At 33.0% G+C, this 13,747-nt stretch overlaps 1 protein-coding gene and 2 pseudogenes across 1 annotated transcript; 2 read left to right on the top strand and 1 right to left on the bottom strand.

The window, feature by feature from the left end:
* Positions 1–233: 233 nt before the first annotated feature.
* Positions 234–1,664, bottom strand: LOC125836053 (SPX domain-containing membrane protein At4g22990-like; annotated as a pseudogene).
* A 2,720-nt stretch (positions 1,665–4,384) lies between these two features.
* LOC125834841 (uncharacterized) lies at positions 4,385–6,443 on the top strand (annotated as a pseudogene).
* Positions 6,444–10,629: 4,186 nt separating this feature from the next.
* Positions 10,630–10,992, top strand: LOC125834941 (14 kDa proline-rich protein DC2.15-like). Its single transcript, XM_049514120.1, has one exon. The coding sequence runs from the start codon at positions 10,630–10,632 to the stop codon at positions 10,990–10,992; it is 363 nt and encodes a 120-aa protein (XP_049370077.1).
* Positions 10,993–13,747: the final 2,755 nt, after the last annotated feature.

The following is a 13,747-nucleotide window of genomic DNA, read 5'->3' as shown; positions in this document are numbered from 1 at the left end:
TACGGTCCGTGACCTGACTTACGGACCGTAAGTCCGGCCGTGGGTCAACACTTAGCCAAATTTTCTGACTGAGTTCTGGGGAAGTTTTCTGTCACGAACCACGGACCTGCAGGACGGACCGTGAGTCCATCTACGGTCCGTGGATGGTGTCCGTGAGTGCCACCTGTAACACTAGAAATCTGAAATCTCTATTTTCGGATACGGGGTGTTACAAGGAAGAGCTTCAGATACTTTCAACTGTCAAATTTTAATTGTCTTTTATTTTTGATACTTTCCATCTGATACTTTCTAGTAGAAATTATCTTGTTTTGAAGAGATAGGGAAGAAAATTGTTGTGGAATGCAAGGGATTGCCAATAGCACTTTCAACGGTAGAGAGTGCACTTCGGAATAAGGACTTGAGATATTGTGAAACGACAGTTGCATGTCTGCAGATTTCCAATATTGCATCCATCCTGGTACAATGTCTTGGTTAAAAGTGATATTCAGGATCGAACTTAAAGTTAGTTTGAAACAAGCAGGCAACATCTGGACCACATGCCATTCCAAGTGCACTTGCACTTACCAAACCAACTGAAACCTTCATTCACAAATGCAGAGGAACACAATCAGTGATATAACGCCTATTAACTACCCTTGCCGAACCAAGCCCACAAAATAGACGTCCAGCTAGAAGTAAGTATATCGAGTTGAAGTCATAAGCCAGTCCATATAAGGTATTCCCGACAAGAAGGACAATGTTGCTGAACAAAGTAGGCTTCATGTAGGATTTATTTGACCATGCACTGAAATACACTTAACAGAACACCTGAACAACAGCCATAGACCAGCCAATTACAGCCCCACAAAGAGTTGATGCAGCTCCAAAACTCATAGAGTAGTCATCTGCTGTTGGGACTATTATGTTGTTAACCATAAACAAGAATGCATTTGCCAAGTTCAACAGAAGTGACATCAAGTGATATCTCTCATTGGCAGCATGATCCTCAGAAGGAGTTGGTAGTTCTTCTGGTAATAGATGCATGTACTCCAAATAGTGAAGGGAATCAGTTGAATTTGTTAGTCTATCCATTGCTTGATTAATAGAACCAATGATCGGGTCCTGAAAAGGTAGACCCGGGTGATCATATATTGAAGTAAAGTTCACCTTTTTGTCTTGGAGATCCAAAAGATTGCGAGATATGGTTCCAACTACAGCTGAAATGCCCACATGCTGAAATATTTGTCTCAGCTGGGAATAAGGATGATTTGCTCGAGTCTTAACATAGTAATTGGTGAATATATAACCACATCTCTTGTAAAACTTTTTCAGTATCTTGAGCACACCAATGACATTCGTTTTAACGAAAAAGAGAAGCTGTAGTAGCTCTCAAGTTCAGATAATTTTGAACCATCTTGTTGCTGTACTAGGACATCATGCTCTTGTCCAAGAATAAATAACATGCTTGCTAGTTCCCTTGTTTCTACAACAGGAATAAGACGATTTTTTCAATCTGCTTATCTAGAATCCTCGAGAAGTCCTTGAGAACATACTCACGACTTTTTTCAGAAACTTCAATCTGGTGGATAGTTCTTTACTTTCTTCTTCATCAACTTATAGTTAATATAATATCCTTTCCATTCTTGAAATTGAGTTTATTTCAACCTTTTTCCAAAGGCAGACATCTTTTAGAAGCAGGGGAATGTTAAATTGATCTACATGTAGAGTACAAAACATAGATTCGTCCATAAGGGCAAAGGGATTCTGTAATTCTGTTGAGTATTATGATACATTGTGTTGCTACTATATGTATAATTTTCGTAATAGCATCTGAACGCTTGTTCCTCGTACTAAATTGCGTCTTTTCTTCTAACACCTCATTAGTTTTAAGGTATGGTCTCTCAAGAGGAAATTTTCTTTTCTTCTCGTAGATGACAACATTTGCTTGGTTGAATAATCTAAAAATTAGATTAATTATACCAATATTCTTAGCATGGTTTATTGTTCTGCAGGGTCTCGTCCTCCATCTGTTGCCACGGCTAAAGCTAAGGTTGTAGGTGTTAGAGCAATACTACGACCTGTTTCCAGTGGTAAACAGGTGTGATCACAATTTACTCTTTTATTTTAGTTCTTCCTTACATTTTGAAGTAATGTTGATGTAATACAGTCTGGTCATGTGTATACTTGTCTGAAGATACGGTTGACCAAATTGTTGACATTGGTCCCTATGAACTTGTTATATTCTCACTTAAGATGAGATATAACTTGCCTGCATAGCTATCTTTAGCATACTTTCTTACATGTTATTTTCTGTTACATGGTAAAGATACACGTGATATGTCCTAGTACTATGGAATTGCAACATCTCAGACAATATGGAGAGATGTATTTCTAACACCTATAATTTCATAGTTTCACCACTCCTTTATTAAGCCATTTTTTTAAGTTGCTTATAGTGATATTGAAATATTACATGTAGATTTGAATTTAAATTGTTTAGCTATTCTAATCTTATCTATTTTATACTCTTTGTATGAGAGGTTGTAGATATATGAATGATTTCTGAAGATGTTCGTAGATGTAGATATACTAAAAGAATTACTGGTCTTACAAGCACTTTCTGGTTTTTATATTGACCTTTTATAATATGAAGTTTTTCTCTAACATTTTCTTTCTTTATTTTTTTGGTTAAAAAATCATATAACTTTATATTAATTGTTTTAAAATTGTTGTAGGTAAGTATATAATGGATAAAAGTTGGATACTTATTGGAAATAGAGCGTTACCACAATATTTAAATGGTGTGGAGCAATTTTTAAATTTTGCATTTTCTAATATTGAGGTTGGTGTAAGAATTCAATGTCCGTGCATAAAATGCAATAATGTTCTTTGGAAAACGCGAGATGAAGTGAGAATAGATTTATGTAGGTTTAGAATGAATCAAACTTATAAAAAGTGGATTCATAATGGTGAGCTAGATCTATCTTCAGATGATGAAACAACTATTAGTGAGGATTCAAATTTAGAAAAAGATGATGCTGAAGTTTTTGAAATGTTGCATGATATATCATGGTGTTCCCAATAATAGTTATGACCTTGATGAGACAATTGAGTCACCGCACGAAGAGCTTAATACAGAAGCTAAGAGATTTTATAAGTTAATGAAGGATGCAAAAAATCGATTGTATCCGGGTTGTGAAAAGTTCTCCAAACTCTCTTTTATAGTGCGTCTTTTTCAAATGAAGTGTATGCATGGATGGAGTATTACTTCATTTGACTCTTTGTTGAAATTACTTAGTGATGCTTTACCTAAAGAAAATGTGCTCCCAAATTCTATTTATGAAGTTCAAAAGATAATAAAAGATTTAGGTTTAGATTATGTGAAGATAGATGCATGCATTAATAATTGTATCTTATATAGAAAGGAATATGGGGATCTTGAACAATGTCCTAAATGTGGTGAAAAAAGATGGACAGTGAGAAAAGGAAAAGATGCCAATAGTGAGGTTGCTTCAGGTAATTTGAATAACAAAAAGAAAGGAATTTCTAGAAGGATTCTTAGATACTTTCCTATTATACCTAGATTACAACGATTGTTTATGACAAAAGGAACTGCAAAAGAAATGAGGTGGCATAAGGATGAACGAGTTGATGATGGAGTGTTACGACATCCTGTTGACTCATTGGAATGGAAAAGTTTTGATGAAAAATATCTAAATTTTGCTTCAGATCCTCGTAGTGTAAGACTTGGACTTGCTTCAGATGGCTTTAATCCTTTTGGTTCAATGAGTAATTCATACAGCATGTGGCCAGTTATCTTGATTCCATATAATCTCCCCCCATGGCTATGCATGAAACAATATAATCTTTTGTTGTCTTTACTTATTCCTGGACCAAAAGGTCCTGGTATGGATATTGATGTGTATCTCCAACCTTTGATTGATGATTTGAAAATCTTATTGGGGGATGGAATTGAGACTTATGATGCTTTTATGAAACAAAATTTTCAATTACATGCTTCTTTGTTGTGGACAATCAATGATTTTCTTGCTTATGGTATTTTATCTGGTTGGAGCACTAAAGGTAAATTAGCATGTCCAGTTTGTCATGTGCATACTTGTTCTGCTTACTTGAAACACGGTCGAAAGCAATGCTATATGGGTCACTGTAGGTTCTTGGAGATAAATCATCCTTATCGTCGGAATAAAAGTTTTTTCGATAACACAAAGGAAGAAAGAATTGCACCACATGCTTTGAGTGGTGAAGATGTGCTTGTGCAACTTAATACCTCTTCGCAAAGTCAGCAAGTAGAATATCTAGAAATGAAATTCAAGAACAACTTCAAGCACAACAAAAGGAAGCAGAAGAAGAACGCCGTAAACGAGAGAGTGTAGAAAGCAAGCTAATGGAAGTTAAGAATCAACTTGAAGAGGAGCGAAAAAACCAAGAAGTAATGGAAGTTCGTTTAGTGCATGACCAAAAATTGTTAAAAGAGAGCATGATGGCGCTAGTATCTCATTTGCAGAATCCCAAGGTATTTGTTTATAGTATACATCGCAAAATTAGTAGATGCTACATTACAACTTAAATTTTTTCACTCTCACTATAGATCTTCCCCTTTTCCTCGTTCTATTCTTCTTTTATTGACATACTAAGTTATTAATTTGTGTCATATTTAACAGAATGGCCTTCCTGCTTCAATTTTCAATATCATTACAACTTCAACTAGTTCAAATGAGACGAGTTTTGCAAGTCTAATGAATAACAATTGGGTAAGTAAATGTTTTTAAATTAATTCACTTTTTAGTAAAGGTCTCTACTAGGAGTATTTGGTAGGTATTAGTACAACTTTTGTTTGGGCTAGTAATTCGTGTAACCTACATATATAAGGGATTCTGTAGTGTCTTCTATTGAAAACATCTGATAGGCATTACTATTATTATTACATGTTGAACTAGCGCTATTGTCGGGTATTGCTATTTAATTACAGAACATATGTTGTATGTTTGTTGAAGCATCACATCTGGTAATTAGATGAAGATAGTACATGTTACTGAAATTTGGTTTTTATTTACAAGTATATGTTACTAGTAATTAGATGAAAATAGAGATTATTCTTTTATGTTAACATAGATGACTTGCTATATTATTCTTTGAGTAGATTTTTCATCTCCTTCTGTCAGTTGTATCTCTATGCATATCTATCATTTTAGTTACAACAGACAAACACAATATGTAATAAACGTATTTTAGTTGTAGGAAGAATTACATGGAAAGCAAAACCAAGAATCGCAGATGCAAAAAGAATTGGATAACTTGAAAGATATCTTGACTTTTGAGAAGCAAAACTTAGAAATGGCTATTTATGATTGTGATAAATTCAGTTCGTTGTGCAATGAAAAAGATGCAGAGCTTAAGGTATTTTTTAAATGTGATTAAATTTGATTTATTAACGGGACAATCATTCATTTTATTACTCCATTCTTTAATTTATAGGTTGCCCTAACAGAGAAGTGAAACTTAGAAATGCGGCTTCCAAAGTTGAGTTCTCAAGGTTCAAAGAAAACTATTCTGAAAGAGTTGGCTGATGCAAATAATCAGGTACACTAGTTTTACAGAGAAAAGATTGTTACACACTTCATCCAATCATCTACAAGTGCAGTGTCATGGGTAGTCTAGGTGAAAACCTCCAAATTCATTTGCAATTGCATAGTGTAGATCCTTCTTCTCCTTCAAGAACTATTGGATCTCATTGGCATCATGTTGTCTTATCTTACAGCACAAGGTAGGGAATGCCCTTCATGAAAAAATCAATATTCCTGTGAGCATTCATCAATGCTGTTTCTTATTTCTAGTGCATCTATTTACACATGTTTCTTTTTACCAATAACATGTACTGTACATCAATACTTTAGCCAATCTTTCACTTCACCAAAAATTACTTTAGCCAATCTTTCACATAAGGAGCCTTTAATCCTTCATCTCAAGTCTCAACTGTACTTAATAGAACATAACTAGATTCCTTAGTTCACCACAATATGTTGTTTGTGGAATGTATCTCGTTGTGGTCAATATTATATGGGTCAGTAAACTCACAGCGGGGTTGGGATTGATGACGATATCCAAGAATTAGACTAAGGAAATTGTGGACAGAGTTGCTTTTCTTGCATCTGTTTATGTGCACAATCAGAGTGGATGAACCTTTTATTTGTATTAGTAGCTTTTCTCCTTCAATATGTTATGTACATTTCAACAACTGTGCTCAATCCAAATGAGTAGGGGTGCATGACAGCTTATGTACAAATGTTAACATTAATTTATTTAATTCAAAAATAATGAGACCTCAAGTTAATCTCTGTATACTTTTCAAGTCCGAATATGTAGACTGACATGTGAACTTGTCCATATTTCACTCATGCGACTTCACTAATTGCAGGTCTTTGAAAAGATCCATGAAGAGCTGAAAGCTTGTTCTATGTTGCGTACCGCAGAAGAAACAAAAAATAGGCTTTTGAGTGAAAAATCATCACTTGAGGAAAAAATTGTAGAGCTGGAAAAGAAGAAATCAAGTGAGGTATGTTGCCTAAATATCTCTATAACAATGAGACACTTCAATATTTGCATCCTTCACCATCTCATTGATGTCATCTATAATAGGCTTCAGAAAGATATTACTAGAGTGACCTTGCTTTATGAGATTAGTGATCAACATTGAGTCCAATTCCAAATAAATATTATGTACTCCATGTTGAATGAACCGGTCTAAGCCAAATTTAGCGGCCAACACTTCTGCCATATTGTTGCTATTACTCTGAACAGGTATAGAGTAAAGCAAAAATGATGTCTCCTTCTTCATCTCTAAGAATTCCCCCAATGCCTGCCTTTCCAGTTGAATGAATGAAACTTCCATTTGTATTTAACTTATTCATACCTATGACTGGTTTGATCTAGTGGACTTGTTTCCAAAGAGGGACAGGTTTGAGGAGTTCAATGACGTCGCAAAGTTTGAGCCAACTCAAATCTACATCCAGTTGTGGAAAAGAAAGTCTCAAAACAACTTTAATAATCCACAAAGTTTGATAATCCTTTATCAAATTTGGAACATCTCAGTCTCTCTTTTGTACATAATTTAAAGAGTGTCTCTGATTTTGGTCATTTTCAAATGAAATAAGGTGATTTATCAGGAGAGTAAGGAGATTTATTAGGAGATTAAAGTGTGTGGGTGTATTTGTGAGTGCATTCATCTGAATATCTCTACTTTTTAGATTTATATTTGTGTATTTTATAACTTACTTTGTAAAATTATAATTATATTTATCTTTTATTTGCAGGATAAACATGCATAATTGAGTCACTGCTTCAATACAAGTACTATTGGAAGATCGGACTATTCAAAAGTTATAACTAGTAGGATTAGAATATAATTAATGACTTGCTAATTATTTTTTCTTACAAGTACAAACATATGTAGAAGTATTTAGTTCTTTGGAATATCAATCTTATATTGACCTTTGCAAATTTATATAATTCTTAATCTAAATATTTGTGAAAGTTTTCTAAAAAGAAAAGTGTATTGTGTATATAGCAGCAATTCACAAATTGTTGCTAAAGTGCAAAAAATATTTGTATAAAATTTCTAAAAAGAAAATGTGTATTATGTATGTAGCCACAACTCACAAATTGTTGCTAAAGCTATATAATAAATATGTGAGCTTTATTGCAATAAAAATTATTGTTGCTAAAAGCATTCCTAACTAACTTTTTGTCAATTTTTTACAATAACTGATATTGTTGGTAAAAAAGTTAATTTGTGGCAACACTAAATTTTGTTGCGAAAATTTTTATAAGCCAGAACTATATAAATGTAAGGCAACAATTATTTTGGTTGCAATAAGTTAGTTTTTGGCATCAATATATTTTGTTGTTGCAAAAACTTTTCGCATCAGCGTTTATTGCAACAACATGCAACAACTTTTATATTGTTGCCAAAAGTACTTTTTGCAACAACATCCTATATATAGCAACAAAATTAATTGTTGGGAAATGCCTTTTTTCTTGTAGTGTAAGTTGAAGTAATAATATCTAAATTGTTTCAATTGCAACAGTAGTATAAATACCCATGGTTAGATGGTTAGTAGCGAATTATAAACTACTTAATTAATTTATATGGCTTCCAAAAAAAGTCACCCCTCAGTTGCCCATTTCCTATCACTGAATCTCGTTTTGTTTGCTCTTGTAAGTGGAACCAATGATACTGGAAATTGCGGAGGACAACAAACGTGCTCAATAGATACTTTGAAACTTAGTGTGTGTGCTAATATACTTAATTTGGTGAATGTAATAGTCGGGTCTCCACCAACTTATGGGATTTATGTAAATCATACATTTTATTCTTATCAAACATTTTAGGAATTCTTTATTTTTAAAATAATTAAACTCAATTTACAACGAATAAAGTACTTGATCCGCCTTCAAATTTAATTTGTAAAGCCAAATTAAAACAGTTGACTATAACCCAAATTAATAGGTTTATCAGTGAATAAAAGCTTTACATATCAAGATAGACACTTAATTATAACCTTATATTTCAAATTCAACAAATAAGATTAATTAAAAATACAACTACTAACGAATTATATATCAAAATATAGTTAACTAACATAATCAAAATAAAACACAATTTAACAAAGAAAAAATAAAAGAAAAGAGGCAAATCTTGATTACTCCTATACGGATAGTAAAGGAGTCCTATAATCTGAAGAAATCCAAAGAACACGTATTAAATTATAAGAGTTTCAAGATCAAAGCTATAATTTTATTCAATTTAAAATACTAAATACAGTATTAGTGTTAAACCTGTTGCATATAATTAAAATTTAATAGTTTTACTTTAATTTATTTCAAAATTTTAAATATTAGAATAATAATTAGGCGAAATGATCTAATGAACCCTTATATTTGTACGGATTTGTATTATGAACCCTTCTACATAACCCTTTATCAATTGAACCCTTAAACTCAATCAAAAGAAGATTTTTAAACCCCTCCTACCATGTGTGTCGTTCACTCTCTCTTAAACAGAAGACATGTCAAATCCACGTCATTTAAATAAATAACATGTTATCAACATATTCATTAACTATTTTTTAAAAATTATTAATTAAAAATATTAAATAATAGGTTAAATAATCTTTTAACTCAATATTTTTAATTAAATAAAATATTTTTTTAACTCCACACGGTTGATAACCTAAGCGCCCGCCATCTTCCTCCTCTTCTACTCTCCCATTCCCATCGTGAAATAGCCGTCGCCACAAAGTACAATAGATTTGTAGCAAAATAATTACAAAAATACAAAAAAGGCCCCTATGATAAGCAGGCATGTTGATGGGGAGGAGCTTGCTTTGTGCAAACTCCCCCTTATATAATAAGAGAATATATAATATATAAGAGAACATATAGGTGTGTTGGGGTGAATTTACGGGGGCCATAGGTGTTTGTTAGAATTTTATGGTAAAAAAATTATAATATATATATATATAGAGAGAGAGAGAGAGAGTTTGGCATTGTTTGGGAGGCAAAACCACTTGCCTTGAAAAAAATTATTTTTTTTGTAAAATCATAGTGTTTGGTTGATCAGTAAAATTACTTCCAATTGGAAAACATAATCAATTTTTCTGTTATTAGAAAAAAGCTAAAAATTTCTACTTCTTAAAAAAAACTGAAGCAGAAAATTATTTTCTTCAAGATCAAACTATCCTTTCCATATACATTTACCAATATATATCTTATATTTATTTATTTGGTGAATTTTCGTATGTAGTCATTTAATTTGTGGAATGTTTTTAAGTTTATTTTGCTTGATATTTTAATAATATTTAAATTATTATATTAATATTATATTAATATATAATATATTTTTTATTTATCTTTATATAATATTGATTGAAAAGTATATATATATATAGGTGGATGAAGGTAGTTATGTACCATTTTCAATAGTTCAAGGGTATTTTAGACCATTTTCCATACTTTTAATATAGTATAGATGGTCATACACTTCAACATGGTATCATAGCAGACATAAGTCGTGTGATCGAATCTCACCGCTATCCATATCACCAAGAATTTCCACGTGTTTGGCCCATGAAAAGAAAATCAGACCCGCACGTAAGGGCGGCGTGTTGAGAATACAATTAAATAATAAAAGTATGATCTCTCCAACATGTTAAGTTTTTTTAATAAGATCGATGGTCACACACTTCAACACATTGGAGGTGAGCCGAGTCCAATCGTAGCTAGCTAGTACTCGTTATGTCCCTATTTACTTGTCAAATTTTGACCTAACACACTTTTTACGAAAATAATGATTGATATATGTATCTTATCATTTTACCATATGATAGGGTGCCAAACATATATCTAACATTCATGCATTACCAATTAATCAACAACAGACAATAATTGACTTTGCATATGCTACTAATCTAGTATTGAATTTTAAGTAATAATATTTATCGTACATTTACTATTAAGTGCAACATTTGGCCTTGTTATTATTTAGTATAAATACCCATCGTCAGAAGTTAGTAACACATCATCTTGAAAATTATAAACTCCTTAATTAATATATATTCTCTACATTTGAGCATGGCTTCCAAAACAAGTCACCCCTCAATTGCCCTTTTCCTATCATTGAATCTCGTCTTGTTTGCTCTTGTAAGTGGAACCAATGATACTGGAAATCGCGGAGGACAACAAACGTGCTCAATAGATACTTTGAAACTTGGTGTGTGTGCTAATATACTTCATTTGGTGAATGTAGTAGTCGGGTCTCCACCAACTATGCCATGCTGCAGTTTGATCCAGGGACTAACGGACCTAGAGGCCGCGGTTTGCTTGTGCACAGCCATAAGAGCAAATGTGCTGGGAATTAATTTGAACGTACCACTCTCTCTAAGCCTCATACTAAACAGTTGTGGAAAGAATCCTCCTACTGGCTTCACTTGTTAAACTACCCTCTACTTTGCCTCATTATGCTTAATTGCCAATCGGTTAATAAATAAATAAATGTCTCGTCGTGCTTATGAAAGTATGCACGTACGAACCTTTTTTAATAATTTAAATAAGTGAACTTTGCATATGCAAGTTCCTCAACCTGTTTCTCATCTTCTGAATAAATAAAACTAGTCTTTATTACCTCTCCATGCTCTTCGTATAATTAAATTGATACTATTATAAACTCTACTTTTGAAGAAGCCATTGGTGACTTGCTTAGATATTTTTTATTTTATTGTTTACTATCATTTAAATAGTATTTATCATGTGTAATAATGCTTAATTTTCAACTGCCCTACTATTAACACGTGTTATTTATCAGAATATTTTATGTTATTATTTGAAAATTATGTCTAATAGGAGTTTAGTTTTAGCATGCCTATGCTATTATAATAACTTGATGCCATACCTCTAATAATTTAACCTCATTTAGCATCCTGCATATGGGATCGAATAAGCTCATCATAGCAGCCATTTAGATATTGCACCATGTCAATTACTAAATTTGTTAAATTATATGTTTAATTATTATTTTGTGCTAGCATGTAATTTAGTTTCTGCATTAAAATATTTTGTCTTACTATTGTCACCATATCTGGTATCATCATTAGTTATATGTCATGACTTACTGGTACAATTCAGACCATCGTGACTCGTGAGTGGCATCCACACTAATCCCTTAATGGGAAAACCAACTACCAATCCAAAATTTAACCCAACACCATTTATAAAATCAAGTTATCAAATAAATATTAAGGGAGCACTTTAGAAACAACTAGGAATTGAGTTTCCATAAACTCAATCAATAGTCAAAATAGTTTAGACTACTAAACAATTGAGCCCCCATAAACTCAACTCAATAGTTAAAATAATTATGCAAAAATAAACTGTAATGACCCGAAAGGTCATTTTGGTAATTTTTTGTGGGAATGACTATTTTTCCCTTTCGGTAGTTGCCCCGAGTCCCATGTTTTGTGGTTGTAAAGTTGGTTTGAGGAAAAGTTGGTAAAAAGTTGAGTTTTTGAGAAGTTGAGTTTTTATGAGTTAAAGTTGGTTAAAAAGTGCTTTGTCGAGTCATTTGGAGTTTCGGGACTCGGATCGGATTTCCGTCAATTCCGGTAGTTCTAGAATGTCGAAACGGGTCTGTGTGAAGTTACGGAGTCGAATTTGGAGTTGAAATGAAGAATTGAGGTCCTAAGTTGCTAAAGTTGTGAAATTTTTATAAAGAGTTGACTTTGGTCAACATATGAGGTTCCGAGGCTCAGATTGAAATTCCGAGAGTACCGTTGGTTTCGGGAGGCGATTCTAAGTCTAGAATGAGTCTTGGTTGAATTTTTAGATGCTCCGTTTGAGTTTTGAATTTTTTTGGCGTTAAACTAGTTTCTTGGCATCTTATTGAATTTCGGGTCAAGGAGTCCTCAAATTCAAATTCTGACGGTTCCATTGAGTCTGGAACGTCGAATTTAGTGGGGGTACATATTTAGTTTGTGTGCACGAGATTCCGAACGAATCCCGAGGGTCCAACGGGGACTTAAACTTTGGTGTTATTGTTGTGTTTCAGCTGCAATAACAGTCCTTTTTAAGTCAAAAAAACAGTAGCCATTTTCCCCCAACTTGAAAAATACTCATTTCTCCATTTTTAGACTTTGAGAGCTTGAAAATAAATGATTTCAAGTGGGTTTTCGCAAGAAATTCATTGGGTAAGTTATTTCCAACTTATATCTTTGATTTCCATCGATTATTTATGGATTTTAACATCAAAATTTGAGATCTCAACTGTAAAATTTGGGGTTTTTTGCCTAATTCGAATTTAATAGAAAATTTGAGTTTGTGTACTCATTTCAACTCCTTTTTCGAAACGGTTTTCACTATTGGATTCTAAATTTCTTGGGGAACATTTTTCACTAAAATTTTCCAGATTTCGAGAATATTTTCCGGGATTTTTTTGACCATTTTACCCTTTTCTCCAAATTTCACGATATTGGTGTTGTTAGATTCGTATTGATTGTGAGATTCCATTTATGAATAGATTGTGGTGATTTGGAGCTTGCTCGGAAGGGTAAAACTCAAATTTGAGTTACTAGTTGAAGTGTTTTGAGGCAAGTGACTTCTAAACTTTGTTAAACTCTTAGACTACACATGACTACTTTCCTAATTGTGTTGGGGAGTAATGGGGATTGAGGATGAGTTTTATTTGTTGATTGAAATTGTTGTAATTGAAAGATGGGGAATAAAACGAGCTAAATGTGTTATATGTGACTTGAATTTGTTGAATAAGTCATGTGATAACTGATATTGAGGGGATAGAAGAGCATGAGTAGGCTATGATTGATACAGACAATGATGTTGAGATAGATGATGTGTAATACTATGATATGGTTGTGATTGAGACAGACGATGTGTATTACTATGATATGGTCGTGATATGGTTGTGATTGAGACAGATGATGTGTAATACTATGATGTGATCGTGATATGGTTGTGATTGAGACAGATGATGTGTAATACTATGATGTGATCGTGATATGATTGTGATTGATGACATGTGCATATTTATTATTCATCCCATGTGTGAACTATCTGTTGCATGAGTTCTGAGACACTGATATGAGGATGGATGGATATGAGACACAGTTGAGACTAGCTTCGGCTAGAGATATATGAGATGGACTAGCTCCGGCTAGCGATTTGGATGCCGATGGGATCTGAT

The sequence above is a fragment of the Solanum verrucosum genome, unplaced genomic scaffold (genome assembly GCF_900185275.1).
Source record: "Solanum verrucosum unplaced genomic scaffold, falcon-dt-bn FXZP01001031.1, whole genome shotgun sequence".
In the NCBI taxonomy this organism is placed as follows: domain Eukaryota; kingdom Viridiplantae; phylum Streptophyta; class Magnoliopsida; order Solanales; family Solanaceae; genus Solanum; species Solanum verrucosum.
Note: the sequence above shows the minus strand (reverse complement) of the source record. Positions and strands in the feature narration are given on the sequence as shown.